We start from the raw sequence: 26,234 nt of genomic DNA on the forward strand, positions 1-26,234 counted from the left end.
GATCTGCTGATTTGTTTACTGGGAGGCGGCGATTAGTGCAGCTGTTGCTGCGGCAACCAGCAGCTTCCTGTGACACCAGACGACTTATTTACACCCACTGATTCTCACAACAACACAAACTGGGCTCAGAGTCGGCGCTCAGATTCATGAAAAGGTCGTGACAACATCATTTTTTATTGAAATCACGTTTTACAAACAATCAGTAAAGAAAGTGGAGATTATCTGGACATTCAGAAAACAGTTTAGTCTCTAACAAAGTCTAAAATACACCATATAAATATACAAAGGAATCATAGTTGTATCAAAATATTTCATTGACTTATTAATATGTGATATGTACATAAAATATGGGGAAGCAAAGAAGCAAAGGAGGCTGGATGAAGGAGAGAAGTTGAGGATGTTTGGAAAATAAAAGAGCGAGACGGGGAAGATCTGAGGGAACCGACACACCAGGACGACATCGAAATAACTCAGATTCAAACTCGAGACGTCACTTTCACACCATTCTCACTAAAAAAATCCTCTCCTGATAGAGAATATCTGATAAATGGTGCTGGTGAAAAGCTGCACTGAACAGGTGAAATCATGGACACTACAGCAGCACAGGAGACCTCGCGTCTCGTCCACTGAGGAGAGTTTTCCCTCCCCGACAAGCTCGGCTGCAGATTTGACAATATTAATCAGCCAAAAAGACGCCAACAAGTGCAGAATAGTGCCAACGGTGGAGACACGCCACAAAAACTAGAGCCACAGGCTGTTAAATCCCACTTTTCTCACTTGTGTCTTCTCCGTCTCAGTCCAATCCAACGAGGAAGTATTATGAAACCAAACAAAGAGCGAGGAGACGAGGAAATGTTTCAGATTAATCAGACCATATTTCCTCTGAATGCTGTGCAAATGTGCCAGATGTAAATATTTATACGTCACGGTGAAAGTCGTACAGGACGGCAGCTCTCCTGCATCCTCACTCAGGTCAGAGCTCTGGGACGACCTGCAGTGTGTCGGACCGGAACCACTTTGGGTTCAGATGAGGACTGAAGGAGTGAAGACAGATGAATCGATGCAGCAAAGGAGGGAAGTGAGGATTCAGGCATCCAAGGTGCAGAGAGTGAAGAGAAGGTGGAAGGGATGAAGCAAAAAATATGCAAGGAAGAAGACGTGAAGGCAAAGGAAGGAGGAAGGACAGGAATCAAAGGAAAGAGGATATTAATAAAGGAAAAGTTTCAGAGACAGTCAGAGGAAAGTCACCAGAGTTATGAGTCTTGGAGTGAACATGTGCAAAAGTCTGCTGTCGAAGGTTTGAAACATGTACACGAATCAGTGTCGGATGAATGTTTGTGATGTTTCGATGGTATCGTGGAAGAATAAACCGACTCTGTGAGGCGACAGTGAGGCGGAGGAGAAGAAACCAGTCGTCCTTCAGAACAGACCGGCTGATCCGTCCTGCTGCTCTCTGCAGCCAAAAAGAAAGAAAGAGAGAAAATTAACAGTGAGGAAATATGAAGTTTATCTAAACTACAGTCCTGCTGATTCAGACTCAGCAGATCCTCTTCAGCTCCTTTTTCTTTCCCTCCTCTGTGATTTATCTCCGTCCTCTGTGTCTCCCTCCTTCAGGTTCTCTCCTGGACGACTTTATCTCCTCCCGTCCTCCCGCTGACTGACCCTGTGTGGACGCTCTGCAGAGAGTCTTATCTTCCTCCTTCCTCCTCGTCTTACCGTCACGCTGAGGTTGTGTTAACCTCCGTGTACCTTCGATTAGGACCGACTCATTCTAGATATATTCTGAACGTGTGTGTTGTTTATTCCACCCGTCTGACAACCAGACGAATCAGGATCATTTGCTCTGGCAGAAAAGTCACTTTAACCAAATAAGCAGCATCTTGATCGGTCTTAAACTGGACTCTGATTGATTTGAAATGCTGCAGGTCTTAATTATAAGCAGTCCTTGTATGTTTATAGCTTTTTAATGATGTTTGTGTCCTTTAATGAGCGTTAACATGCTGCTGCTCTCCGTCATCGTTCCCTCACACAGATCATCTGTTCGGTGAGGCGCTGCACTGTGAGCTCTCTGTATGAACTTCATATTTTGTTTTGAACATGTCAGCAGTAACTGCCGTAAATATTCACGTGGAAAAAGCCTCTTTGTCCGAGCAGGCAGGTTGAATACCGACACGCTCATAATAACATCCCGACACACACTCCCGCAGCTGTCACGGCCGTCTGCGGCCGCGCGATCACGGCCGAGCTGTGACTGATCGCTCGCTGACAAACGGGCCATTTTACGGCGGCCCGCGCTTGTTTTGATTTCATGAAGGTACACAAACACTCAGACAGCGGTGGGTGGAATTTGTCTGGCTGCCGGCCTGAAACGCTCGACTCCCCCGAGAGCAGCCGGAGAAACAACCTGAGAGAGAAAGACGCTTTCATCTGAGCACTGTGTGTGTGTGTGTGTGTGTGTGTGTGTGTGACAGCTATACACACTGAAGTATTTAAGGTATTTTATGTGCAGCAGGACTCACACACCACCTGTGTGTTACTGACTTTGTCACTCAGTTCTAAACTTCGGTACAGTTTTGAGCTACATGTGTTTTACTGAGTAAATCCATCTTACTATTAATTGTTTCATCACAACCACAGTCATTTTTACATGATGCAAAAATGTTGTGATGCTCCTGACGAACTAATCCAGATGTTGTTTCTTAATGACACTGAACTGAGGACGAACAGCATGAGAAGATACTGTGGAGTTCATGGTGAAAAGACGTGACAGTATATTAATATTTTGTTAGATATGATTTGTTCAAAAGATCTTTCATCACCACAGAGCAGTTTAACTTTACTAAGTCCAGTAATATTCTCTGATTCCAGCTTCTGGTTTCTGTCCTCTGTGACAGTAAACTGAACATCTCTTATCAGTCTTAACTGACAATGAAATACTCGTTCGTTGCAGACTTGCTCACATTAAAGACTTTTAAAGTCTGTGGGGAACTTACATGTGACACTGTCTCGGCCTCGGCTCGGTTTCTCAACACATTCAGGAACATTTTCATCTTGGCTGATTCCAGGATTACAAATGAGTTTTCTTTAGCCTGAGCAGGTTCGCTCTGAGCACCAGCTGGAGGTGGAGTCCTGCCAGCTGCTGCACCTGTTCTCAATCAACGGCTCGACCGGCTCGGAGCAGGAGCTGCACGCTCAGCACGAACGCTGCTGAGAGCTCGACGACGCCACAGAGATCAGCACTGACACCTTTTATTGTACTGCGTCCGGGCTGTGGTTCAAACAGCTTAATAAGATCCATATATACACATTTATATGGATCTTATTATGTTGTTTCTCTGATAAGTTTCCAGTATTGTGTAAGTTGGTTTCTAACTTTGGTTAAAGATGTGCAGCTATGACTTGTTGAGGACCCTGATTTGTTCATTTTTAAAGAAGGGAACAGTGAAAAAGTAGAAAACAAGGTAAATACAGTGTTTTCACACACCTCAGAGGCCCAGACAGACCCGGAGCTCCTCCAGCACCAGCCCTCGGTCTCCGTCTCTGTCGCAGTACTGAGCGAACTTCTTGGCGCATCGTCGCGGCTTCAGCCTCCGTCGCAGGAACTGACGGAGGGGTCGAGCCTCGCGTTCGCTCAGCACCCCGCTGGAGTCCACGTCCAGCCGACTGAAGTGCCAGCGCAGAACCTCCTCCGGCCCGGAGGGATCAGCAGCAGCAGCGGGAGAGGCAACGTCCGGAGTGGAGGAGGATGGAGTGGTGGAGGGAGGAGTGATGGAGGAACTGGTGGAGACAGACACAACCAAAGAGGTGAAGGATGAACGTTGAAGCTGCAGACAACAGTCAAACAGCAGATGAAGACACAGAGATAATGTTCTAACAGAATCATCAGCAGTTTAACTGAGACGACAGTTTACAGCTCAGCCGGCGTCATCGACAGGACGAGCATCTCCAGACACCTGTGATCAGATTACTGTGCCTCCTGACAAAATATAACCCACCTCTCCTACTCACGGTATTTTTCCTGCAGAACTCGATAAATATCAAATTTTCACGAGGACGCGGCAGCCAGCTGGAAAAACAACATCACCGGCTGGTTCCTTATCAGTTATTCAGCGGGCAAAAAAATAACAGCTTCAATTTTCTGTATCGGACCAAAACAAACCTGGAGCTCATTAAACGGCAAACAGGTATCTGAGAGAAAACCTCAAACCTGGGCTGACGTAAGGAAGCCTCTGGGAAATAGTAATGCCGGCTGAGGAAACAAGATAGAGACACGGTTTGGAGAACATGAGAAGAAGGAAGTCATGAAGAAGAAGTGAGGGACGTTTGTGAATGAAGTGAGAGAAGCAGACGGAGGGACGAGGTGAGTACTGACGGGTGGAGGCGCTGATTGGCAGACGCAGAGCGGGGAAACAGATGGAGTCGGTCCTGCCTCCATCCAACAGTTCCCATCGGTTAATCAGATACTTGATCAGGTCGGAGCTCCTCACTGAAGTGTGAAATTGGTTTTCATTCAGCTCCGAGTCCAACATGCGACACAGAACTAGTGGAGTCTGGCTCGGACCTCTGCAGCCTGCGGAGCTGCTGACCGTCACTGTGTCACCATGGTGACCGCTAACTGTGGCTGCTGTTAGCTTGTTAGCTCAGTTAGCTGTGCAGCTAGCAGTCTGGACTGGTTGTTGGAGCTTTTAACTGTCCTCCAGGTCACATTCAGAGATCGACGCTTCTCCACTGGCAGGACGGCGGCGAGCGGAACAAGCTACTGCTAACATGAGTTATTCAAAAACTTTCTTTTTTAGTAACTCTGTGCACACAAACAATGTTGTCAGTGCTGGTGTTCATGTGTAGAGACCCTGGTGATGCTACCAGCAAAGTTTCATGTTGTGTCGAGACTTCTTACTGTTTTAAAAAAAGAGATTTTGATGCTAACGTAAAGTGCCCGTAGCACTCCCATTGAAAATGAGTTGGACCCAAAAAACGAAAATACGATAAATCTTGAAACTGCCTCTTTCAACGTAATTAAAACTCGTATATATTCACAAAAAAATCCTAGGTTGCATTTTCCTAGGTCGAGTTTTGCTTTAATCAAACAACGATCACAAACTCGACAGTATGATCACGTTCGTACACGCCTGCTCGTTGTTCTTCTCATGACGGCTCAGCTCAGATCTCACCAATCATCACGTGTGACCATCGAGGAGTTCGATCTCTCAGAAGCTGTTTAAAGCCGCTTCCTCTTCATGAAGTCACTAATTAAAGGCCAGCTGGAGTTGTACCTGAAATCACTTCTGTCTTCTCACTCAGAACTCCACACATAGCAAACAATCAATAGTTCATCCAGCTTACAGTCAATAGGTAGTGATTTTGAACGCAGCCTTCTCTGGGGACCTCACTGATCGTTACACCTGCTGAGACAGTAGATTAAGGACAGACTTACTGGTCGGGACTCAGATTCCCAGCATGCTCTGCTTCCAGCTGCAGAGCTCGGATCAGACTCTGGAGGAACTGCTTCTTACGAGGTCCGGGACAGCCTGAGAGACAACAGACGCTTAATACATGACAAACAGAGTGAACAGGGTGAGGCGTTCACAGGCCTGTAATAAATAAAAATGTAAAATCACTGAACTTTTTTTTTTATTCAGTCATGTGAGAGAACCTGTGGTATTCACCTGGCAGAGGTTTGTCCCTGTACCTCCTGTCTGCAGGTGCGTCCTCTGCCCCAGTGCAGTCTGGGATATGATTCCTGCAGACACACAGAAGGAGCAGCTGAACCAACAAAGGTGTGTTTGTTTCAGGTGTTTCTGACAAACTGCCCGGTTCAGGACGGTAAGTTTAAGAGATACAAGTGACGGTAACAGAAGACGACACTGTCCAGAGTTAAAATACTTTAACCACCACAGAAACAAACCAGATGTTACGTTGCTCCTTCGCACAATAATTTTAATTATGTGTCGTTAGAATAATCGGACACATCGTCCTGTGTGTTGCCGTCCTGCCGCTCCGTCAGACAGCGTACATGCTGCTTTTCAGCAGGACTGAACATTATGAGGCCTCAGCGTTTTTTTTTCTTTCTTTTCTCTCACGCCATCACATGAAAACATCCAGCGGTTTCCTCTCAGGAGTTTGTGAGCAGCTGAAGCATCAACAGCTCTGATGAACCCTCCGGAGAACAGAACCGCTCAGCCTGCAGTTTGTTCTCATTTGTTCTGCGTGTTTCCTTCAGAGGAACCCACCTGGGGACCGCAGGCAGTAATTGCTATTAAATTGAATGATTAGGATGAACTGCTTGTGTGAGTCGGTGCATAATTATTTTTGTGCCTTTACAAACCGGTCGCATCGAAAGAAAGAGAAGAGTCGTCACAGAATGAGAGATCACCTTGCAGAGGTGCCCGGCAGCGGCCGGCCGCTGTCCACTCTGACGCACCAGCAGTATCCTGTGGCAGCGTGACACTGCGCCGCGCTGTAGCGGCCGTCTGCAGTGCATTCTGGGATGAAACGCTCCTCCTGCCAGGCTGAACGCATCTGAGCCAGCAGCGACGCTCGCTCACGTTCACACGTCTGAGGACTGTCTGTACACACACACACACACACACACACACACACACACACACACACACACACACACACACACACACACAGTCACCAGAAATCTGACCTAAATTAAAGGCTTTATCATAAAAACTGTTTTTCTCATCATTATTACTGAGATCACAATTAAAGCTGGTGACCAACATATTCATAATAATCATCAGCTGACGTGAACAACACTGATCATCTCGTTACAGTTCAGGAGTTCTTAGGTTCCCATCAGAACACTGTGTTGTGATGAGTCAGCTGTTTCGATGTTTGGGTGTATGTACACACACGTGCTGTATATCTCCACACACACACACACACACACACACACACACACACACACACACACACACACACACCGACTCTTACCGGTGGGTCGTCTGACCGAGCGGTTTCCTTTGGGGTCAGAGTTCATCAGGATGGTCACCCAGAACGGAGGAGCTGTCAGTTCTGCTCAACAGAAGAAACAGAAGAGAGAGGAAATCTGAAGGTGCAGCGCCAAAACAAAGCAAAGACACAGGAGAGATAAATAAATCCAACAGCTTCTGCTCTGAGGTCTTTATATTTATCTGAAGTCACGTTTGTGGCCACCTAACAAAGTCCAGCATTCACTCTGTCAGCTCTGGTTCTGGTCTCGGCTCCTTCCAGAGGGAATTATCTGCTTCTTTAGGTGCCAAATGGTCCATTTTGTTCACCAGCCAGTTTCTAACGCTGTCTGTCTGGGTTTTTAGAGCAGAACAATGAGAGCAGTCAGAGGGAACCTGAACTGTGAGACTGAGACTGGATGGATAAACAAAGAGTCGACACTCTGCAGAGCTCGGTGAAGTCGAGCGGAGCTGCAGACTCAGGTGAGTCTTCTGTGGGTTCATGAGTCCTGTAAGGTTTCTTATTCTGTTCAAATGAATCAATGAAAGCTGAATTACAACCAGGATTATATGATCAGTAGCATGAAGTGTTGGGAAAATGTTAAGTTATATTCAGCTCGTCTTTATGGAAACATTAATGTCACATGAGTCGATGCGACTGAGGATCTTTATTGGACAGTTTCTGTGTCACCTGCAGGTTTTCTGGGGTCCAGTGTTGGACCTGGTTCACCGACTTCATCTGGAACAGAAGAGAAGAGGATAAAGGAAATGAGAAACGAGGGAGGAGAGAGGAGGAGAGGTGTGGAGACCGACAGGAGAAGCGAGGGAAACATAGACAGAGAGACAGTTTTTGGATTGTTGTGCAGCGGAACGTGAACGTTCACGTTCCTGCAGAGAAACGACCAATTTAATGTCAGGAAGAAACCCAGAGAGAACTGAAAACAAGAAGCATTCAGAAATGACTTGTCAGGGAACGCACAGCACAACAATAAGAGGGAAGATCAAGAACGTGAGCGGAATGAAAAATGTGACTGCAGAGAGAAAAACGAGGAGTGAAGTATCTTCCTCACCTTGGACCGGAGCAGAGTCTTCATCAGTGATCTGAGCCAGCTTAGTGATGAGATCTGTGAGAGGCGATAAATCCAAACAAGACTTCAGAATAAACACAAAACATCCTCATGAGAGAAATGAAGGCAGATTTATGATACAAACAGGGTTTAAGGGCAGTATAAAGACACTGAAGTCAGTCTGACCGGTGCAGTTGGGGATCAGGTGCAGGACTGAGGTTCCGCTGACCGGCTTGCCGTCGGGCGTGGAGCACCAGCAGTACCCGGTCTGGTTGTGACACTGCACAGGCAGGAAGTGACCGTCCAGGTGACACTCCGGCACGAAGACGGCGGCAGCTGGACTCACGTGGCCACCGCTGTTGTGGCCGCTGGAGTCCAGAGCCTGAGCCCGGGCCTGCTGGCACTTGGACTGACTCGGATCTGAAGGGAAAGTAACACCGGACATGTACAAATGGGAAACAAATCTGTGGTTTGCTGACTGAGCTGGTTGAAAATAATTCCAGTAACAGTGCTGACTCGGAGCTGCTGTCTGTCAGGCTGAGGTGATGGACAGGTGTGTGTACCTGAGCAGTGAGCCCGCGGAGCGAGGCGCAGCTGTGTGTTGATGCATTGTGCTCTCTGGAAGGCACACACTGATTTATACAGCCGGCCGTTGCTGCCACACACAGCTCGGTGGCGCCCCCGCTGGCAGTCCAGGACACAACCGCGAGGCCACATGTTCTCCGTGATCAGGAAGGGCTGCAAACACACGAACGCAGGGTTAGAAAAACAACAGCTAATGGAGACTTAACCCTGCTCCGCATGTCCAGTTTTCTACTGTGCCACCTGTGTGACTGCACAGAGCGAACTCTACCTGAGATCCTCACTCCTGCACCACAACAAACACAAGTGCATCAGTCCGAAGTTGTGACTGCTTCCTGACAGCTGACTGAAGCTGTGCATAAATAAAAACCGTCCGGCAACACAGGTGGCGAGAACAGATACACCGAGAGGTTTTCCACAGCCGGTCCGTGACGGATGCTCTGTCAGACTCTCAGTGTCACGACTGGAGAAACTGCGACGAGCACGACAGCCGACACATCTGAGACATGCAAACACTTCAGGACGTGTGAAGGAGTCTGAGGGTCTCCTCCTCACCTGTCAGCTCACCTGTGAGAGATGCGCATTAGCAAACTGGTGAGTGAACAGACGTCGCTAAGTGAGGTGAGGATGCTGTCAGGAGCTGAGGAGGAGGAGGAGGAGGAGGAGGAGGGTGACCGGCTTTGTGCCTGACAGCAAAACTGTTTTTTTGCAGGCTAAACTGAATCTTTACAGAAACGTAAGACGGATCAGGGACAGCAGAATATTCTGAGCAGCCAGTGGAAACATGTTTCCCTCCCAGCAGGTTTATGAACCTGAGACTCAGCCAGCAGCTTTTTAAAATCCTCGCTGCTGTTTCCTTCTTTTATGAGCTGACCAACTCAATCATATTATTCATTTTTCATTTTAGGAGTCAGTGAATTAAAGGTAAAAGAGTTTCTGACCCGGCTGTCAGTGAGGGAGAACACTGCAGGTCACTGGGTTTTACCATCACCCTCCTGCAACTGCACCAACTCTGCTGGCTCACCTGGTTGGATGAACGCCGTTCTGACTCAAACCAGACGACACGGCGCTCGTTTCTCTCCAAACGTGTGAGAAATAAACCCTGCAGCCACGAGTTCATCTTTGTTCTAACTCGACAGCAGTGAGCTTTGTCTTGTGGCCTCGACTTCAACTTTATGCAAATGAGGAGCGGGCAATGCAGCACCACATGCTACCAGAATGCATTGCACCGCGGCTTTCGTATTCTGTGTCTCAGTTCAGGGTCTGCATCCTCTGAAGGACTCGGCCTTTGTGGTCTTCGAAGGTGAGTCCTTTTTCTTTTTCAGGTGCGCAAAGAATCCTGGGATATGTGAGGTCACGAAGGATCGCAGCGGTGCGTCCTCCAGAAACAGGGAGAAGAAGGAGCATCTGAGGAGCCTTCAGACTGGACAGCTTCACGCAGCACTGTGATGTAATTGACCTTCAAATGCTCCTCTGAGGGATGCAGAGCCTGAACTGAGACACAACAACTGACAGTGAACGGGAACAGGGAACTGACGGATCCTGTAGTCATGGAGGAGAATATTTCTTTCATGATTTCTTTCCATCAAATTAAAAAACTTTTTCTTGTGTCTGACCAGGAGCAACAATTAAATCATAAAGTATTAAGTCACCAAAAACAACTAATCTGTCCACCTTGCAGTTCCTCTTAGAGAGTTTTTACACAAATTTAACCACAATTGTCTTTTTACATATTGCGAGTGGTGAATATATTTCTCTCCGTCTCTTCCAGGACAAAATCCAAACACTATAAACACAATGTTGATATGATTTATAGTGAATCAAACCTCTGTGTGTCTGTGGAGTCGACACATTAGCTTCTATTAACCACAGAGATCAAATTATAACCACAGTTCACTTCAGGCTGTGTGATATGACGATGTACAAGTTTCCCCTCTTGGGAAGATCTTCAGAAAACAAAGGAAGTGATGAAGGAGGAGGAGGAGGAGGATTAGAGGAAGTGCATGAAGAGCAGAGCTTAACTAAAGTCTGACAAACTGCAGCCGGTCCAAACAAAGCACAAAATAATCTCCACCCCTCCGTGAACCCCATGAGAGCAGCCCAAACTCAACAAACAGCAGACGGTGACAGTCAGAAACGTCTCCGCTCGTCCAGCCTTCAGTGTAAACATGAACATCTCCCACACGAAGGAGAGAGAAGTGGAAAAACAAGGGGAACAGAAGACGAAGGAAAGTATGGAGGAGGGCAGAGAGGGAGAAATGTGGGGGGGAGGAGTGGATGAAGGGACGGAGGTGAGAAAGGAAAGAATAAAAGTACGTCTGGAAGTGAGTGTGGAAAATAAGGAGGATGGAGGGAAGACGTGGGGACTCGTAAAGGTGGAGGACTACAACTGAAAATGGTGTGAGGAACAACAGAGGAGGAGAGGAAAACGTTCACAGTGAAGGTTCTGTTCAAACCAGCGACATGGTGAAACTTCACGTTGTGACACAGCCGAGCTGCTTTTAGGTCCGAGTCGTTAAAAGTCTTGTTAAAGTGGTTTTCACACTTCTTAACGACCAGAACCACCTGGAACGTGAAGGTGATCCGACACGTGTTGGAGAAACGCTGATACGACACGCACACTTTAAACGCCAACATTTTATTCTGGCGACTGGACGGACGTGAGAGGGACTGAGAACAGGAAGGAAAATATGAATGAAGGGAGGAACAGAGGGAGAGAAATGAAGGATGGGAGCAGTGGAGGAACAGAGGAAAACAGAGAGAACAGAGAAAGTCTGGGTTGAATTAATGAAAGTGAATGTTTGCAGAAATAGAGGAATGGAGGGATGAAGGGAGGAGTGGAGGAGTCCAGGTGCAGACGGGATTTCCTGTCAGTCAGGTAGAACTACAGCAGCTACAATATCGTCAGTGTTAAAACAATTAGCAGCAGAGTTTCAGGACGGTAAAAAAAAACACTGTAGAAGAGTGTGTGTGGGAGAGAGAGAGAGAGAGAGAGAGGCAGAGAAAGTGAGAACAAGCCGCCACTGTCTCCTCCCGCCTCACACATTCCTGAGCGGCCGCTGTAGGAAAACATTATAAACTCATCTCCAGACTTCTAGTGAAACGTGAAGTTCTGGCGCTGACGCTGCTGAAGGCTTGTTGACACCCGGGCCGCCGGGTTCTGATCAGAACAAGCTGCCTGTGCTGTCGGACGGGAGCTCAGAGCTGCAGAGAAACGCTCGCTTGTGAACGCAGCTTTTTCTGTTGCTGCCATTAATCTGTCTAAACCGACTATTAACACACACACACACACACACACACACACACACACACACCGAGTGGGATAATGATGACATGTTTGACGTCTCAGGTGATTCAAAAGTGTCTGTGTGTGTGTTTACAAACATCACCTCCACACACCCTTCAGCTCTGATGACACACACACACATGCACACACACACACACACACGCACACACACACACACACACACACACACACACACACACACACTCCTGGTGAAGAATCAGACTTCAGTCCTCCTGCAGGTTCACAGAGTGTGTCTGTGCTGCTCGGCCTGTAAAGGAGCAGTGCAGCAGTTTTCTACGTGTTGCATTAGCAGCAGCAGCTACGCTAACCTCTGCAGGAGCCGCCATTGTTGTTGTTGTTTTCAGACAAACAGAACCGGAACCCCGTGGTACAGATCTGGATCTGATTGGCGTGTGGGGTGACTTCAGTAAACACAGCTGCTCGCACGATGAAGAGCTCAAGTTATCTTCTGCTGGAGTCTCTGACCTCAATATATCTCAAACTTTATCATAGTTCTTGATATTTGTACAGCAAAATGTTCAAATACATTATTGGCTTACTGTGAGCTAACTTTAACACACACACACACACACACACACACACACACACACACTAACAGGTTTTAGGTTTTGTGTCATCGCGTCTGTTCAGGTCGACTAAACTCGTCACAAACAATATGATAAAAATGCCAATTTGGAGTCGCTGTGCTGTAGCAATTATTCTCTGTGGGGCCTGAACAGAAAGTCAATTACATACAGTAGATTAAACACACACACACACACACACACACACACACACACTTCATTACTGATTACAAGCTGAGAGGTGAATGTTATCCACAGTGAGTTGGACTGACAGCTGCAGCTGTTTGGCTTGATGCTGGACTTTATGGATCAGAACTGCAGAACTTGTCTCATCATCAGATGTGCCGTTAAAGACTCGACATGATGTAAAGCTATTCAGATAAGTGCTCAGGTAAAGGTCCAGATAAAAGGTACCGGAACAGAAAGATTCTTGTGTCAGAGCTTCAGACTGATGGAAACATGAGTAGAATATTTTATATGTTCTCATGAATCCTCCACACTGACCTTTAAACAGGAAAACACTGCAGATTCTCTGTCGAAGTTCAATTTTACTACAAAAGCTCAGGTGCATTTTGGGTTTTCGAGTTCTGCATTTGAACTAATCAGTTAATTAAGCTAATCGTCCTCAGTCCTCTGGCAGCTGTGTAATAACGTGCACCATCACATCCTCCATCAAACCTCCTCAGCCTGATAACCTGGCGCTGCTTCCCTCAGGTGAAGCTTCCAGGTATGAAATAAACTAATTCAAGTGTTTTACAGACCAGCAGGTGGATAAAGATCTAATCTGGTTCCGTTTTAGTCAACAGGACGTTAATATTTTTTAGTTTTGATTAGTATAAATCTCAGATTGAGGCTCCTGTCTGAACACCTGCGGTACCGCAGCTCAGCCCAGCCTCGGTACCGGTGCCGGTCTCACTAGTTCTGTATCAACAGGTCGGGCTCTCAGGGACTCTGGGTCCGGGTCTTACCGCCGTCCTGTCGGTCTGAACCCACTCCGACAGCAGGAAGACGAGCAGCGCGCGGCAGGTGAAGGTGAGCGCGAGCATCGTTCCCGCTACCGCGGACCAGAGGGGAGAGGCCGCGCGCCCCGAGCCGCCGCGTGTTCCCAGGATTCACTGCGCCGCAGAGCGCGCGGAGCGGCGGCAGCCAGGCTGTAGACGCTGATGAAGATGAAGATGATGATGATGACGGAGGTCTGGACTGTCACGCTCAGCAGGCTTCTCCTCTGCAGCTGCTCGTGTTCCGGTCCGCAGGTCTCGAGCTGCTCCGAGTGACGCTGCTGCAGCTGCACGCGCACATCAGACCTCCGCTCTCCTGCAGGGACTGCCCACTTCCGCTCCTCGCGCCCAGAACCAGCTCATGAAGTCCACGAGGTGGATCCTGCAGGTCTGCTGCCCACAGGCTCACCTGAGAGTCACTCTGTGGACACTGCAGGGGCTGAGACCGGCTCACCTGGAGTCCGGCTCACCTGGAGACCGGCTCACCTGGAGTCCGGCTCACCTGGAGGGGTTGAGGGTTGAGGCTGGAGCAATCTTGCGTTCAGTATCTGTATGAAGATACCAGGGACTCGAACCAGCAACCTTCTGATTAGCGGACGACCCGCTCTACATCCATCACCGGAGATATTTATTAAAACCCAGAAGTTTGTGTTCACACACTTCAGTCAGAGAGATTTCACCTGAGAGTGTGGCTGTAATATTATTTCCTAAAGCTCACAGAATCTTTACACAAGGCAGAATATATTATATTACATTATATTATATTATATTCACTTATACACCAAGAAATGTTGAAACAAAAACAAAATGGAGCTGAATATGGAATATTAACCAGATAAATACTTTTATTTTATCCCTCAAAGCTTTACTTTATTTTTTCATAATTAAATAAAAGTGAAGTTGTGGATTAGACACTGATCATCCTCAGGTGTCCTACAGAGGTGTGAAGTTCTTCAAAACTATGGAGGGAAATTTAAACTAATTTCTTTAATCGACAGTCGGCCGCCTGAACATTAATGACATGAAACAGAATCAGTTATGAACTGAATAACACAAATCCATCAGTCAGTTTTAATCACACAGCTTCTGTCGGTCGCTGCTCAACAACTGGCAACAAAAATGTATTTTTTTTTTAATTATACATCACTTGTAGTTCAATTTATACGTTTTCTCACAACAGCATTTTGTATTTTATTGGATATATAACCTGTTTAAGAGACATTTTAATGTATCTGTTCCCATCTGTTGATTAAAACATTTAGAAATTGGTTCAATTCTTAGCAGAAATGATTAATTATTAACACACACACACACACACACAGGAGGAATAAGGACACACACACAGCTGGAGGTATTTTGTAAGGAAACTTTTATGTGTGCTTTGTGAAACTCACTTATCATTAGAGACAGAAGGCGTTTGCAGTTTCCAGTACAGCAGATAAGGTTTGATATTAAAGAGTACAAAAAAAGGAAAAAAAAAAAAAAAAATCACAATTCCAGAGTTCATTTCTCTCTCCGACCTCGCAGGGGAAAAAAAAAAAAAAACAAGAGAAAGAAAAAAGGAAAAAAAATAAACGAAGCTTTTGGTCCAAGTCTTTTCTTCTTCTCTGCTCCTCCCCCGTCTCCCCCCTTCTCTCCCTCTAACAGACAAACCAGAGTTAATTTAGACAGGGAACTTTCTGATTGATGCCCACGACGTCCTCCAGATCTCAAGATATTCGACACATTATGATTGCATAGTTTTTTGTCTTTTTACAGAACAATTTCCTCTTTTTTTTGGAAAATATCTTTTTATATTTGCACATAATGGAATGTTTACATAAAGACGCCTCCCCGGGGTTTCCCCTCCCTCCCTCCTTTCTTGCAGTTAAGTTTTCCTTTCCCTTTTTCTTCAGAGACGAACAGGAAGGTGAGGAGGGGGGAGAGAAGAGGGGGAGGAGGGAGAGCCAGGTAAGGAGACAGAGAGAGAGAGAGAGAGAGAGAGAAGGAGGGAGGGTCAGGTCTGCAGCCACCAACAGGCACGATCAATTTATTCTATTCCATAATGTTTCCAAAAATCTCATTGGACGGGGGGGCCTCACTGTCCACTGCGAGTTACCGTGGTAACCCTAAAAAGAAAAATATCCAGGAAGTGCGAGAACCTTCATTCAGCCAATCAGATGCATCCATGACATGACGTTAATATATTTCTGTATGCGTGTGCGTGATTTCTGGTATATAAAACTGGACTAACTTTTCATTTTGTTTGTTTACTACTAACTACTGTCTATCGTATAAATGTATAGTTCTTGTATTTAAATAAGCACCAGATGCCCGCCGCGCCCCCCCAGGAGGAGAATATTTTCACGTAAGTACATATTTGTTGATGGTTATGGACGTGGGCTTTATACAGCAGAAGGCCTTTAGGTACACGAGCCTCAAACTTTAAGGCTACCGACTTTTTTTTTTTTTTTTGTCCATCAGTTGCTAAAAGAAGAAAAACAAAACAAAAACAAACTTGAAATAACATCTGGAAGCTCAAACCTCGCCACTGGTGGAACTGCTCTCTGCGTCACTATCATCGGCTTCTTCTTCTTCTTTTTTTTTTTTTTTTAAATTTCTGTGTTTTGTCTTTTTTCATTTTTATTTAATAAATCTCACTCTTTGCTGCGCTCATACTGGAAAAAGCCTTGTGATCGATTTCTCTGGGACTGTGTGAGTTGTGTGTCATTCTTCGCACTGAAAAAAAAAAAAAAAAGTATGTACAGCGCTGAGTTCCCGCCCGACCCCCCCCCACTCCACCCACCAGCTCCGGGAAATAAACGAAAAAACAGAAAATGAAAGAAATAAAAGACAGGAGGAGGAAAAGAGCTGAGGTTAGACAGGTCACCTTATCCAGCAACATGGGAATTATGGGTATCTATGTCATTTTTATGTCTGGTTGGTCATCACCCCTCCCCCCCCCGCCCTCCTGACCCCGCAGCATATATCTCTCTAGGATCTAATACACAAACTCGCCAGTCTCCACGTCAAACCCTGCACCACCCTCGCCTCCCCCCCGCTGTTTTTCACGCCCCGACCCCTCTGGCAAGAAGAAAAAATTATAATAAAATAAACAAAAATTAGCATAAGTATCAGATTAGCTTGTATCATCCCCCCCCCCCGTCCCTCCCTCCCCTGTTTGACCCCCACAAAGGCAGAGAGGGTGAAGCTAAGGACCCACACTACAGAGCCACCGTCCCCCTGGATATGCCTGCTCACGACACATTGACCTCGATAACTCTCGATCTGTTTTTTATTTTTGTTTTTTAGGACTCGACGGAGCTGAAAAATATTCGGCAGAGGCCAAAAAAAACAAAAAAAAACAAACCTAACTACAGTTCAATCAACAAGCTCAGTCTCCAAACACTTCTGATCATTTCTAAACCGGCACACGCAGGGGCAACCTCACAACCGCCACTCAAACTCCTCCAAACGCTCGATTTTCCCGGCATCTCCTCCTCCTCCTCCTCCGCACACAGAAGAACTCTCTACCTCCCCTCCCCTCTCTTCCTCCTCTCCCTCCCTTGTCCGTCCAGCCCTCCTCTTCCTCTCGCCTCCTCCTACAGGTCGCTCTCTCCGTACAGGGCGGTGGAGAAGGACATGTAGTCGAGGGCTCCTGGGGCGGCGTCGGGCCCCGTGTAGGGCGCCATGCGGGCGATGCAGTACTCCGCCTGGTCGGGGGGGAGCTCCCTCCTCAGCTCGTCGGCCGTGATGAAGTTCTGACGGAAACAGAGAAGAAGAGTCAGCGAGCGGTGACCAAAACCTACACCCGGGATCACCTTCAAACCTCTGACCGATTAACTGATGTATTAATCAGAGTAAAGGTGAGTTAACGAGGCGATGAAGCTGAATCAGAAAAAGAGAAAACTGGATTCAGAATGTGTCCGGCTGTAGGGAAACAGAACATTTCTGGACATCTTGTGAGTTCATTTTATTCATTTATTATCTGCCGGCTGAAGCTCCAGGTGCTAACAGGCTGTCGAGTCGCCTCTCGAGGTACAAAGTTGGTTTAAAGAGTGGCTGCAGCTAGCTGGTTAGCATGCTAACTTCAGCCGACATCTCTGTGCAGTTTTCTTCACATTGTGTTAATATGAGTTCATTTTTGGCCTTCATGTTTTAATGGATGCAATATTTATTTAATGTTGAATATCAAAACATCACACACTGACACACACACATACACACACATACACACACTGACCTTATCAGCGGCCAGGATCTTGAAGGAGGCGATGACCTGGTCTGCTGTGTCCGTGTCGGTCGTTTCCCTGGACATGTAGTCGATGAAGGCCTGGAAGGTGACGGCGCCGCTGCCGTTCGGATCTACGATGCTCATGATGCGAGCAAACTCTGTGTCGCCCTGGCAACCGATAAAAACAACAGGTTAACCCGGGAGAGACTGGAACCTGTGGCCAGAAACTGAAGACACGGACTAAATGTGACACACAGAACTGTCAGTGTGTAAAACATCAGGACCACCGTGACACAGATCCAGCCGGGTCGTTAGAGGTTTAGGTCCTGATATTTTATATTTCACACTGGGACACATGCAGAGACACGATCACTGGGTGACACAGGCAGATTAAAGAAACAGGACAAACATCTAATTTGATGGTTTTGCATGAAAAGTGATATTTTCCTTCAGAAGTTCAGCAAGAAACAAGCAGCGACACCGTGGTGACGAGCAGGGGGAGGATCGGGGAGAGAGCAGGGCGTCTGCAGGTCACGTTTAAGACTTTATATTCACTTCGGCCTGTCATGATAATTATATTATGCTACATATCTTATGAACTTAATGATGTGTGTACATGACCGCCATCATTTTTGCTGACCTCCATATTGCCCCGCCAGAAAAACTAGCGACTTTAACTCAGTATTTATTTTAAATTTTCAATCATATTCCATTTCCTGGTCTTAAATGACATTCATGCAGTTTGGTTGACGGGGACAATATATCCTCCAACAAAAAGCAGTTATCCTGACAGGCCTATTTATACCAGAAGCAAAATAAATGTATAACTCAAACAAAAAGTACAAATATTCAAACATTATTAAATTCTTTTAGAGCTTTATATCTGGTAAAGTAGTTGTTGTTGACCTGCAGACACCCTGACAGAGCGTCATGCAGCAGCAGCAGCAGTACCAGGCTGTTTCCTGTAGAAATGAGTAGCGCCCGGAAATCATCTGAGACCATCTGTCCTGATCGCTTCTGTGGGCCACAGCACAGCAAAGGCCAGGAGGGAGGAGGAGGAGGAGGAGGAGGAGGAGGAGGAGGGGTGAGTAGAGAAGGATGGAGTCAGATACAAGTGGCAGAGAGGAGGAGGAGAGGATGGAACAGATAAGAGATGGAAAGGAAGGAGCGATGGACAGAAATAAAAGAGTGAGTGATGTTCAGGGAGGTGAAAAAAAAGATACAAAAGCACAAACAGTTAACAGCCAAAGTAAAACCTGACGGACAGACAGAGAGACAGACAGGTCTGCTCAGAGAGCGACAGGGAGCCCGGTGGAGGTGAAGCAGCACAAAGCAACAGAGACCCCCGGTGGACAAACAGAGACGCAACATCTCTCCAAGTCTCCATGCTGACGGACTGAACCGTGTCTGACCCGGGAGCTCATCAGAACCTCGGAGCAGGAGAACCGACGGATCACTGCACAGGTTTATAACACTGATCTGAACTGCAGCTGAGCCTCTTTCTGCTTCCCCTTCATGTGAGATGTTTATGATAATGTCGTGTTTCTGTGAACGAAAGCTAAAACTCGTCTGTGTTCATGTGATGTTTGTTTAATTCCAGCTGTATTTCTTTATTCTTAAGTTGAGAAGAAATAAGTGTTAATAAATGTATTTTTTGTTTGATTACATTCATTTAACTCGACTCGACTTTATCTGACTTGCCCGACAACAAATTACTTTGGACTTTGCTTGAGTCACATTTCTGTTCAACAACAATTAAAAGAGTCAACTTTTATGACTGATTCGTGATTTTAAGATGACTTTGACACCTCGGAGTGGAAGTCTAAATAGAACGACATGGTGCATTAACATATGATATAACTTATAGCTCAGTGGCAGTGACGTCGCTCTGCTCTCCTGCTCACAGGCCTGACCGTCACCTCCTCTTCTCCTGGAGCTCCTACCTGCTTATCGTTCTCCACATCGTAGCCCAGACTGATCAAACAGGCCTTGAACTCCTCGGCCTGCAGGGCCCCGCTGTGGTCCTGAGATCGGCCAAACACCCAATGACAGAGCGCCACGTCATGAGGATGAACCAATCGCAACACGGGGATGGAAGTGGTGGTGGTGGAGGGTGACCGTGTGATCCACAGCATGCAAGGAGTAGGATGAGGACATGGAGGATGGAGGGACAGACAATCATGGATGTTTAGACAATGTCAACACACACACAACTCAGCAGGCGGCCATGATGGACCCAACACACACCAACAGCCTGGCACTTCTTCAACACACACATGTACAACACATCTCAAGAGTTACACTGAAAACTCATGCAAACACTAAAAGACTTTCTGATTAATAACTAATATAAAAGTTACCCTACATTCATGGCATGTTATTAATAGAACAGATTAAACGTCCCTGTCATGATCATTTTCAAGTTCAAACTTTTAAGCAACACCGATAATGTTTTGGGATATTTCACAGTCTAAAATCCAAAATGGAAACGATCGCCGTACATTACGCTGAACACTCGATGTGTTGTGCACTCAAACACACTGACGTGACAACAAGACGCCTGAGTGAACACACACACACACACACACACACACACACACACACACACACACACACACACACACACACACACACACACACACACAGTCGGACGGGTGAGTGAGACCCGAGTGTTTATGAACCACCGTGTCAGACAGTGACACACACAGTGACACACACAGTGACACACACACACACACAGTGGGATGGTGAACGATGGTGCTGTCCGTCTCGTGCTCGTGAGGTCCGACAGGTTTGACTACGACCACAACACACAGACGTCTGGACACATATTCTGACTTTTAACATCCGCCACTTCTGCAGACAGATGGAGCTGAACTGCAAATAAAATGTTCCGACTGACATGAACAAGAAAGTTTAGTTAATCTTCTGATCAGAGCGTCTGTGTGATCAGGGGGGGAAACACCAACCTACAACAACAAATACTGCATTTATTATCTGTCCTGTGGTAAAACCCGTCACCAGCAGCGCCTGTGTTTGATCCCAACACGTGCTCGCCTGTGCAGAAACACCAGGATCAGTACTCACACGTCTGGTTCCTCTCCCACCCTCTTGTAAGGTCTAAACATTCATTCAGTCATGTTAGACATTTAATACACAAACAGCTGAAGACACAAAATGTTCAGACGACTTCAGGAAGTCTGACTTTTAAACACGACATGAGTAACAAGTATTTGGGTTGAGAGCTAACGGTGGTATTCTTCTTTGGTTAACAGACTGAGTATCAGCAATCGGCATTCAGAACCGTCTGTTTGTAAATTCTTACACATTCTGTCTTATAGTATAATATTCTGCTAAGCTCCCAGCCCGAGTACTGACACTCCTGACAGCCACTTCAACACTGTGGCAACGTCGGCATAAAAAGGACAACAGCGGCGCAGTGAAGCGGCCGTGAGCCCAGAGCTCGGGCCCTGACCTTGTCAAAGTGGTTGAAGGAGGCGCGGTACTCGAAGAGCTGCTCCTGGCTGATGCCCTTGGCGTCACGCGTCAGGATCTGGTTCTCGACCTCGTTGATGGTTCTGGCGATGGTGGTCAGCAGCTGCTCCCAACCCACACGGAGGTGCTGCAGGGACGGAGGGAGTTACAGAGGAAAGTGTTCTTCAAATGTGACGTGAACACTGTCAGGGTTTATTCATGCAGCGTCAGAGCTGTGCTGTACCTCCATTGTGTAAGAAGTGTACTGGTTGTCGAAGATGAGGGCCTCCTGGATGAGCTGGTGGTCTCCCTCCAGCGTGTTGATTTCAGGCTGGTAAGAAATGATGGTGTCCTGATAATCCTTCAGGCTGGTCAGCTGATCCTCCAAAGTGCCGTTCATCTCAATGGATATCCTTCCAATTTCCTGCCAACACAGAAACACAGTGTTTACTTTCCTGTTTGTCCAACAAATGTGGCACTTATGTTACCAGAAACAGAATCGAGCAGCACAGTGTGAAGTCTTTAGAAGCGACTCTGAAGTGACGATGGATGATTTTCTACTTCAGCTGGACATTAAACAGCATCAGAGACATTAAAGCCATGAAAGACAGACTGACCACAGGCTCTGACAGTGTGTGATGATGGTTATCTAACGTATAATTGATCCGCTTGGCTCCAGGATTTAAGTGCTTTAATATAAGGTTGTTCTGAAATGTCAGTGGAGTGAATGAACGGGAAATTCACTTCCAGAACCAGAGCAGATCAAAAGGTTTCGCTCCGTGTCGTGAATAGCTGAGTGAAGCTGTGAACGAGCAGCATGACAAAGACTTCACCACAAAAAAAAAAACTGGTGAGGAGGAATAAACAAGAGTGTGAAGGAGTTACACTCAGAACCCTGCAGAGACGAGTTCATCTTTCTGAACACGGGTTCGGACCCGTCCACTCTCTGCTCTGTGAGCTCACTGTTGAACAATGTTGGCCTGAGAACTGTGACAAACTACACGCAGCTGTGCGAAGACGAAGCGCTTCAACACAAAGCACCGCTCTGCGCGGGATAATCCCTTACCTCCATCTTGGCCTGTATGTAGGCGCCGACTGTGTTGGCCTGAGTGGCGAACTTGGCTCTCAGCGTGTCGTTGGAGTTCTGCTTGTTGAGCTCCTCCTGCAGAGCGCTGTCACGCTGCGGCACCATCTGCATCGCCTGCAGACACACACACACACACACGACGTAATGACATTAGAAACACACACACACGGGTGTAACAGAAACCACCTGCAGCTGCAGGCGTTCGGTCTGATGCATCACACGGACGACACCATCGCAGTGACCCAGAACAACGCTGAACATCAGAACTCGGAGGCCGGGCCCACCTTCTCCCACTTGTTGTCGATGCTCTCGGGTGTGATGGTGGTGTAGGGGTTCGCTCCGCTCAGTTTGATGCCGTTGCTCTGGGCGATCTTCTGCACCTCCGCCTGGATGGCCTGGATGGCCTCTCGCTCCTTGTTGGCCTCCGGCAGAGTGGACTTGAACTGCTCGTGGGCTGTGATCAGACCCTGAGGAGCAAAACATGAAACAAAACAGGTTTAAAACAAACTATAACCAAAAAACAGACTTTGTTTCCTGCAATGTTTGCCGTTTTGATCAGTTTCCTGCCCAGTTTTATTACCTGGATCTCCTCGATGTTGTGGACGATGAACATGTCCTGCAGGTCCTCCATCGCTCCCTCCATCCAGTTGTTGAAGGGTGCTGCTCTCTTGGCGTATTCCAGGTAAAGCTCATCTATCGACTCCAGCTGCTTCTCTGTCCTCTGTTGGACCGATGAGAGAGAAGAGGGGCTCATTCAAATATACTTTATTGAATTAATGACAAGAGCGTACGAGGCATTAGGACCAGGTGTTCTGTCAATCTCTCTGTAAAAAGTGTAAAACAATCACAGAGTCTCCTGGAGACAGTGTCTGCTGTCGTCTCTTCTTTACAACATTTGGGACAAACTGCCTCGAGTAAACGACATCAGGATCTTGCAAAGTCAACGGTGTGATGTACTTTGTTTTATCAACATCTGACCAAAGAGTCCAGCATCACACAGGCTGGTGTCTGATGGGGAGTCGTACCTCCAGTGACTCCTTGCGGCTCTGGGTGAGGGCGCCCAGGACGTCCCACTGATCGCAGATCTTCTGACAGCGGGTGTTGACGCTGGCGGAGTCGTAGTAATCCAGCTCGCTGTGAAATACAGAAGAGAGATCACATCAGACCCTGTCGGATGATTTTCTCTGCAGAGAACTTGTGGTGATCTCATGCTCTTCGTCTTTACTTGAGCTCCTGTGCGATGGCGGCGATCTGCTCCACTCTGTCCTGATGGGCAGCCAGGTCGCTCTCGAAGGCCTCGTGTTTCTTTAGCAACGCCTTGACTTCTGACAGGGTGGAAGTCTCGTAGTCTTTCTGGGTCAACATGGCTTCCTTACCTGCATTCAGTCAGCACATTAAACCTGTCAGTTCGATTCACTATGACGACTCAACACAGAGATACACTCAAAAAGTTCAGCTTGACACTTTGATACGTGGTTGATTCACTGTGAACACGTGTGTGTGTGTGTGTGTGTGTGTGTGTGTGTGTGTGTGGTTCCACACCATCGGTCCAGGACTCGTGGATGGCGGCCTTCTGGTGGAACTTCTCCGCCAGATGTTCCAGTCGCTCCAGACGTCTGATCTCACTGAGGATCCACTCCTCGTAGCCCTTTTCTGCTCCCTCCAGAGTGTGCCACGCTCCGTTGATGTCCTGACCACAAACAGCAGACGTTGTTACTTACAGACCCGTCGGAGTGTCCTGTGGCACCTGACACCTGTATGCTTTATTTATTTATTTTTGCAAATGACGTCTGCATACTTACAGACACCATGCGTCCCTCTGAGGGCATGAAGGCAGGTCTGCTGCTGAGTCTCAGTTTAGTCTGCAGAGTGTTGAAGCTGATCTCCAGCTGACATTTCTCTTGGACCTGCAGAACAGAGAGGAGGTGTCAGTGAACAGATCAGCAGAGGAAACAAACAACCAGCTGAGGGCGATCCTGAGGCGATGTTGAACCTTGGGTGGTTTGTGGACGCAGCGGTAGTCTCTGAAGTCCTCCTGTTTTGCCTGCATGTCATTTACGGTCTTCTCCTGGGTTCGGTTCTCCAGCCAGGGGATGGTGCGACGGATCCACTCCAGCAGCTGGAGGCAGAGAGGAGGACGAGGAGGAAACAGGTTGAATAATAATCAGGCTGTCAACAATCACAAAACGTAGATGCTTCCTCGATGATAAGACAACGAAGACGAGACGTCTGGTACAATAAAACAGCTCAGGTGTGAACTGAGTTCTTAAAGATCAAAGTCTCTGAAAGTAAAAGAAGATTTGAGGATAAACGCTGAACTTACATCGCTGGCCAGTTTCTCGTAGTCCTCCATCATCTGCTCGTTCTCCTGGTTGACAGCCAGAACTTTGCAGATACGATTCGCGGCCGTCTCAGCCTATCAGGACACAGAGCGATGAGTGCGCCCGCAGTGATTGGATAAAAACAACTGGTGTCATCACGTGCACTCGCTCACTGTGCTCAAAGCTTAGTGAGAACAAAGTCGCTAAAAACAAAGTGTCTGTTGCTGTTATTAGCACGTCACCGTCGGCTCTTATTACCTCTGTTATAATAAACATCTTGCTCTTAATAAATGTGCGAACACACTCCACACACAGGCAGTGAACAGGGTCAAATCTTCACACCGCAGTACGTCAGGCACACATTATCAAAGAAATGCAAAACTTTAATCACTGTAAGTCAAATGAAGTTTGTATTTGACTGATAAAAACATGCTCCGGCTGCTGGTGGTTAGTTGTGTGTGTTTTTAAAAGCTCCATGCGTCACAACTCAGGAGTCAGTCGTACGTCTAGTTACAGGTTGGTGACGCGCTGGAGTCCATCAGTGGGTCATTACATTACTGTTCCACTGGAATAACAAACACAGTACACACACTTACACTTTGTATTCATCTGATCATAAATGTCTTCTCCTCACTGTAAGCATGTTTCATCTCCTGAGATTAAATAAAACTGATCTAACACAGATAAATCACAGCATATGATAAAACATTCAGAGTTGAGAGTTGTTAACAGCTGAAGAGAAAATGAAGAGACAGTAATGAACCCAAACCGCTCGGCTTTCCCAAACTCACATCAGCAGAACGATCAGATGTAACTGATCAGACGACTGATGTGAGTTTGGGAATTTAAGCCCTTAAAGTAAAAATATATTTGGTGGAAAGACAGTTGATGTCCAGAGAACCAAAACAGAAGCATCAGAAAGCGTTGTTATCGTGTCGTTGTTGTTCCAGAGTTCCCATCATTCAACTTCCTGACTGACCTGACACTGTCGGACTCTACAAGGAGGCTCCTGCTGATAGTTTGATGATCGATCATGTGTCTGATTTGCCGTCATATGCGATAGCGTTCACAATATTTAATGTTACTGCATTTTCAGGCTCTTATTTTGAAAAGAAAATGGAAAATGGAGTTTCTAAGATCACCAGTTTGTCGGTGGTTTGTGTTTAAAACGGGAGAAAATGGCGAACCAAGAGATTTGAATGACGTCTTTACCATCAGTAGTTATTAACTTAAGAGTTAAATTAATCACCCAAACCTCCCTATAATGTAAACCCTTTTCTGGACGCTAGCTGACATTCACTAAACTCAGTTTTATCTGGAACAACCCTCTGTATCTTCGTGTCCTGGCTGATGGAAACCCTGGCGGCTGCAGTGAGGTGTTAGTGTGAGTCTGGAGCGTGGCGAGCTCACCTTCTGTGCGCCAGAGAAGGCGTGATAGAAGCAGGATACATAGGTCATTATGGCCTTCTCATCCGGCCGCAGCGTACCCACGATGTCTACGCATCACCCAGCAGGAGAGAGAGCGTTTGACAAAGAGAGGTAGACAGACACAAGGAGAGAGAGAGAGAGAGGCAGAGTGAAGCCAAAGCTACCCAGAGCTACATGGTTCCTGCTCCCTGCAGGATGTGAGAACGAGGAGGAGGAGGAGGAGAAGCTTCCTCCTCTTTAGTCCCACAGCTTCGAG

At 46.9% G+C, this 26,234-nt stretch overlaps 3 protein-coding genes across 9 annotated transcripts in view; all 3 read right to left on the minus strand.

Annotated features, from left to right (window-relative positions):
* Positions 1–3,286, minus strand: part of slc8a2b (solute carrier family 8 member 2b) — a 138,376-nt gene extending 135,090 nt beyond the window's left edge. Inside the window, exon 1 of the mRNA XM_037082868.1 lies at positions 2,994–3,286. The gene's annotated coding sequence lies outside the window, so the exon portion shown is untranslated. The remainder of the gene's footprint in view (positions 1–2,993) is intronic.
* On the minus strand, positions 139–16,529 carry LOC119010642 (SPARC-related modular calcium-binding protein 1-like). Of its 4 annotated transcripts, none has more exons than XM_037082958.1 (11): positions 13,426–16,529; positions 8,569–8,743; positions 8,192–8,425; positions 8,009–8,062; positions 7,630–7,677; positions 6,943–7,023; positions 6,374–6,566; positions 5,667–5,740; positions 5,435–5,528; positions 3,485–3,777; positions 139–1,453 (listed from the first exon to the last, which is right to left on the minus strand). In XM_037082958.1, the coding sequence occupies exons 1-10, from the start codon at positions 13,501–13,503 to the stop codon at positions 3,486–3,488; spliced, it is 1,323 nt and encodes a 440-aa protein (XP_036938853.1). In that variant the 5' UTR covers positions 13,504–16,529; the 3' UTR covers positions 139–1,453; position 3,485. The 4 variants fall into 4 exon arrangements, with proteins under 4 accessions (XP_036938853.1, XP_036938873.1, XP_036938863.1 ...); XM_037082978.1 differs by lacking the exon at positions 13,426–16,529 and adding an exon at positions 12,962–13,077; XM_037082968.1 differs by lacking the exon at positions 13,426–16,529 and adding an exon at positions 12,203–12,306.
* Positions 16,530–16,715: 186 nt separating this feature from the next.
* The window catches only part of actn4 (actinin, alpha 4), a 51,956-nt gene continuing 42,437 nt past the window's right edge, over positions 16,716–26,234 (minus strand). Inside the window, exons 8-23 of one of the 4 annotated variants that reach the window (XM_037082919.1) lie at positions 25,961–26,046; positions 24,553–24,645; positions 24,223–24,348; positions 24,032–24,136; positions 23,772–23,919; positions 23,455–23,605; positions 23,255–23,363; positions 22,810–22,950; positions 22,514–22,696; positions 22,209–22,343; positions 21,387–21,566; positions 21,144–21,290; positions 20,756–20,788; positions 19,612–19,692; positions 17,678–17,836; positions 16,716–17,195 (exon numbers count right to left, since the gene is read on the minus strand). In XM_037082919.1, coding sequence (XP_036938814.1) covers positions 17,037–17,195; positions 17,678–17,836; positions 19,612–19,692; positions 20,756–20,788; positions 21,144–21,290; positions 21,387–21,566; positions 22,209–22,343; positions 22,514–22,696; positions 22,810–22,950; positions 23,255–23,363; positions 23,455–23,605; positions 23,772–23,919; positions 24,032–24,136; positions 24,223–24,348; positions 24,553–24,645; positions 25,961–26,046 — 2,036 coding nt within the window. In that variant the 3' untranslated portion in view covers positions 16,716–17,036. The remainder of the gene's footprint in view (positions 17,196–17,677; positions 17,837–19,611; positions 19,693–20,755; positions 20,789–21,143; positions 21,291–21,386; positions 21,567–22,208; positions 22,344–22,513; positions 22,697–22,809; positions 22,951–23,254; positions 23,364–23,454; positions 23,606–23,771; positions 23,920–24,031; positions 24,137–24,222; positions 24,349–24,552; positions 24,646–25,960; positions 26,047–26,234) is intronic. The other 3 variants (XM_037082928.1, XM_037082938.1, XM_037082945.1) reach the window with 3 other exon arrangements.

This window comes from Acanthopagrus latus, chromosome 2 (assembly GCF_904848185.1).
Source record: "Acanthopagrus latus isolate v.2019 chromosome 2, fAcaLat1.1, whole genome shotgun sequence".
Taxonomy (NCBI): domain Eukaryota; kingdom Metazoa; phylum Chordata; class Actinopteri; order Spariformes; family Sparidae; genus Acanthopagrus; species Acanthopagrus latus.

Bases quoted from the DNA above. Each gene is read 5' to 3' on its own strand.
- LOC119010642 (XM_037082958.1), bottom strand. From the start codon at position 13,503: ATGCTCGCGCTCACCTTCACCTGCCGCGCGCTGCTCGTCTTCCTGCTG. The intron at 5,529-5,666 runs GTGAATACCACA...GTTGTCTCTCAG, and splicing joins CAGGGACAAACCTCTGCCAG to GCTGTCCCGGACCTCGTAAG. The intron at 3,778-5,434 runs GTAAGTCTGTCC...TGTCTCCACCAG, and splicing joins GGGAATCTGAGTCCCGACCA to TTCCTCCATCACTCCTCCCT.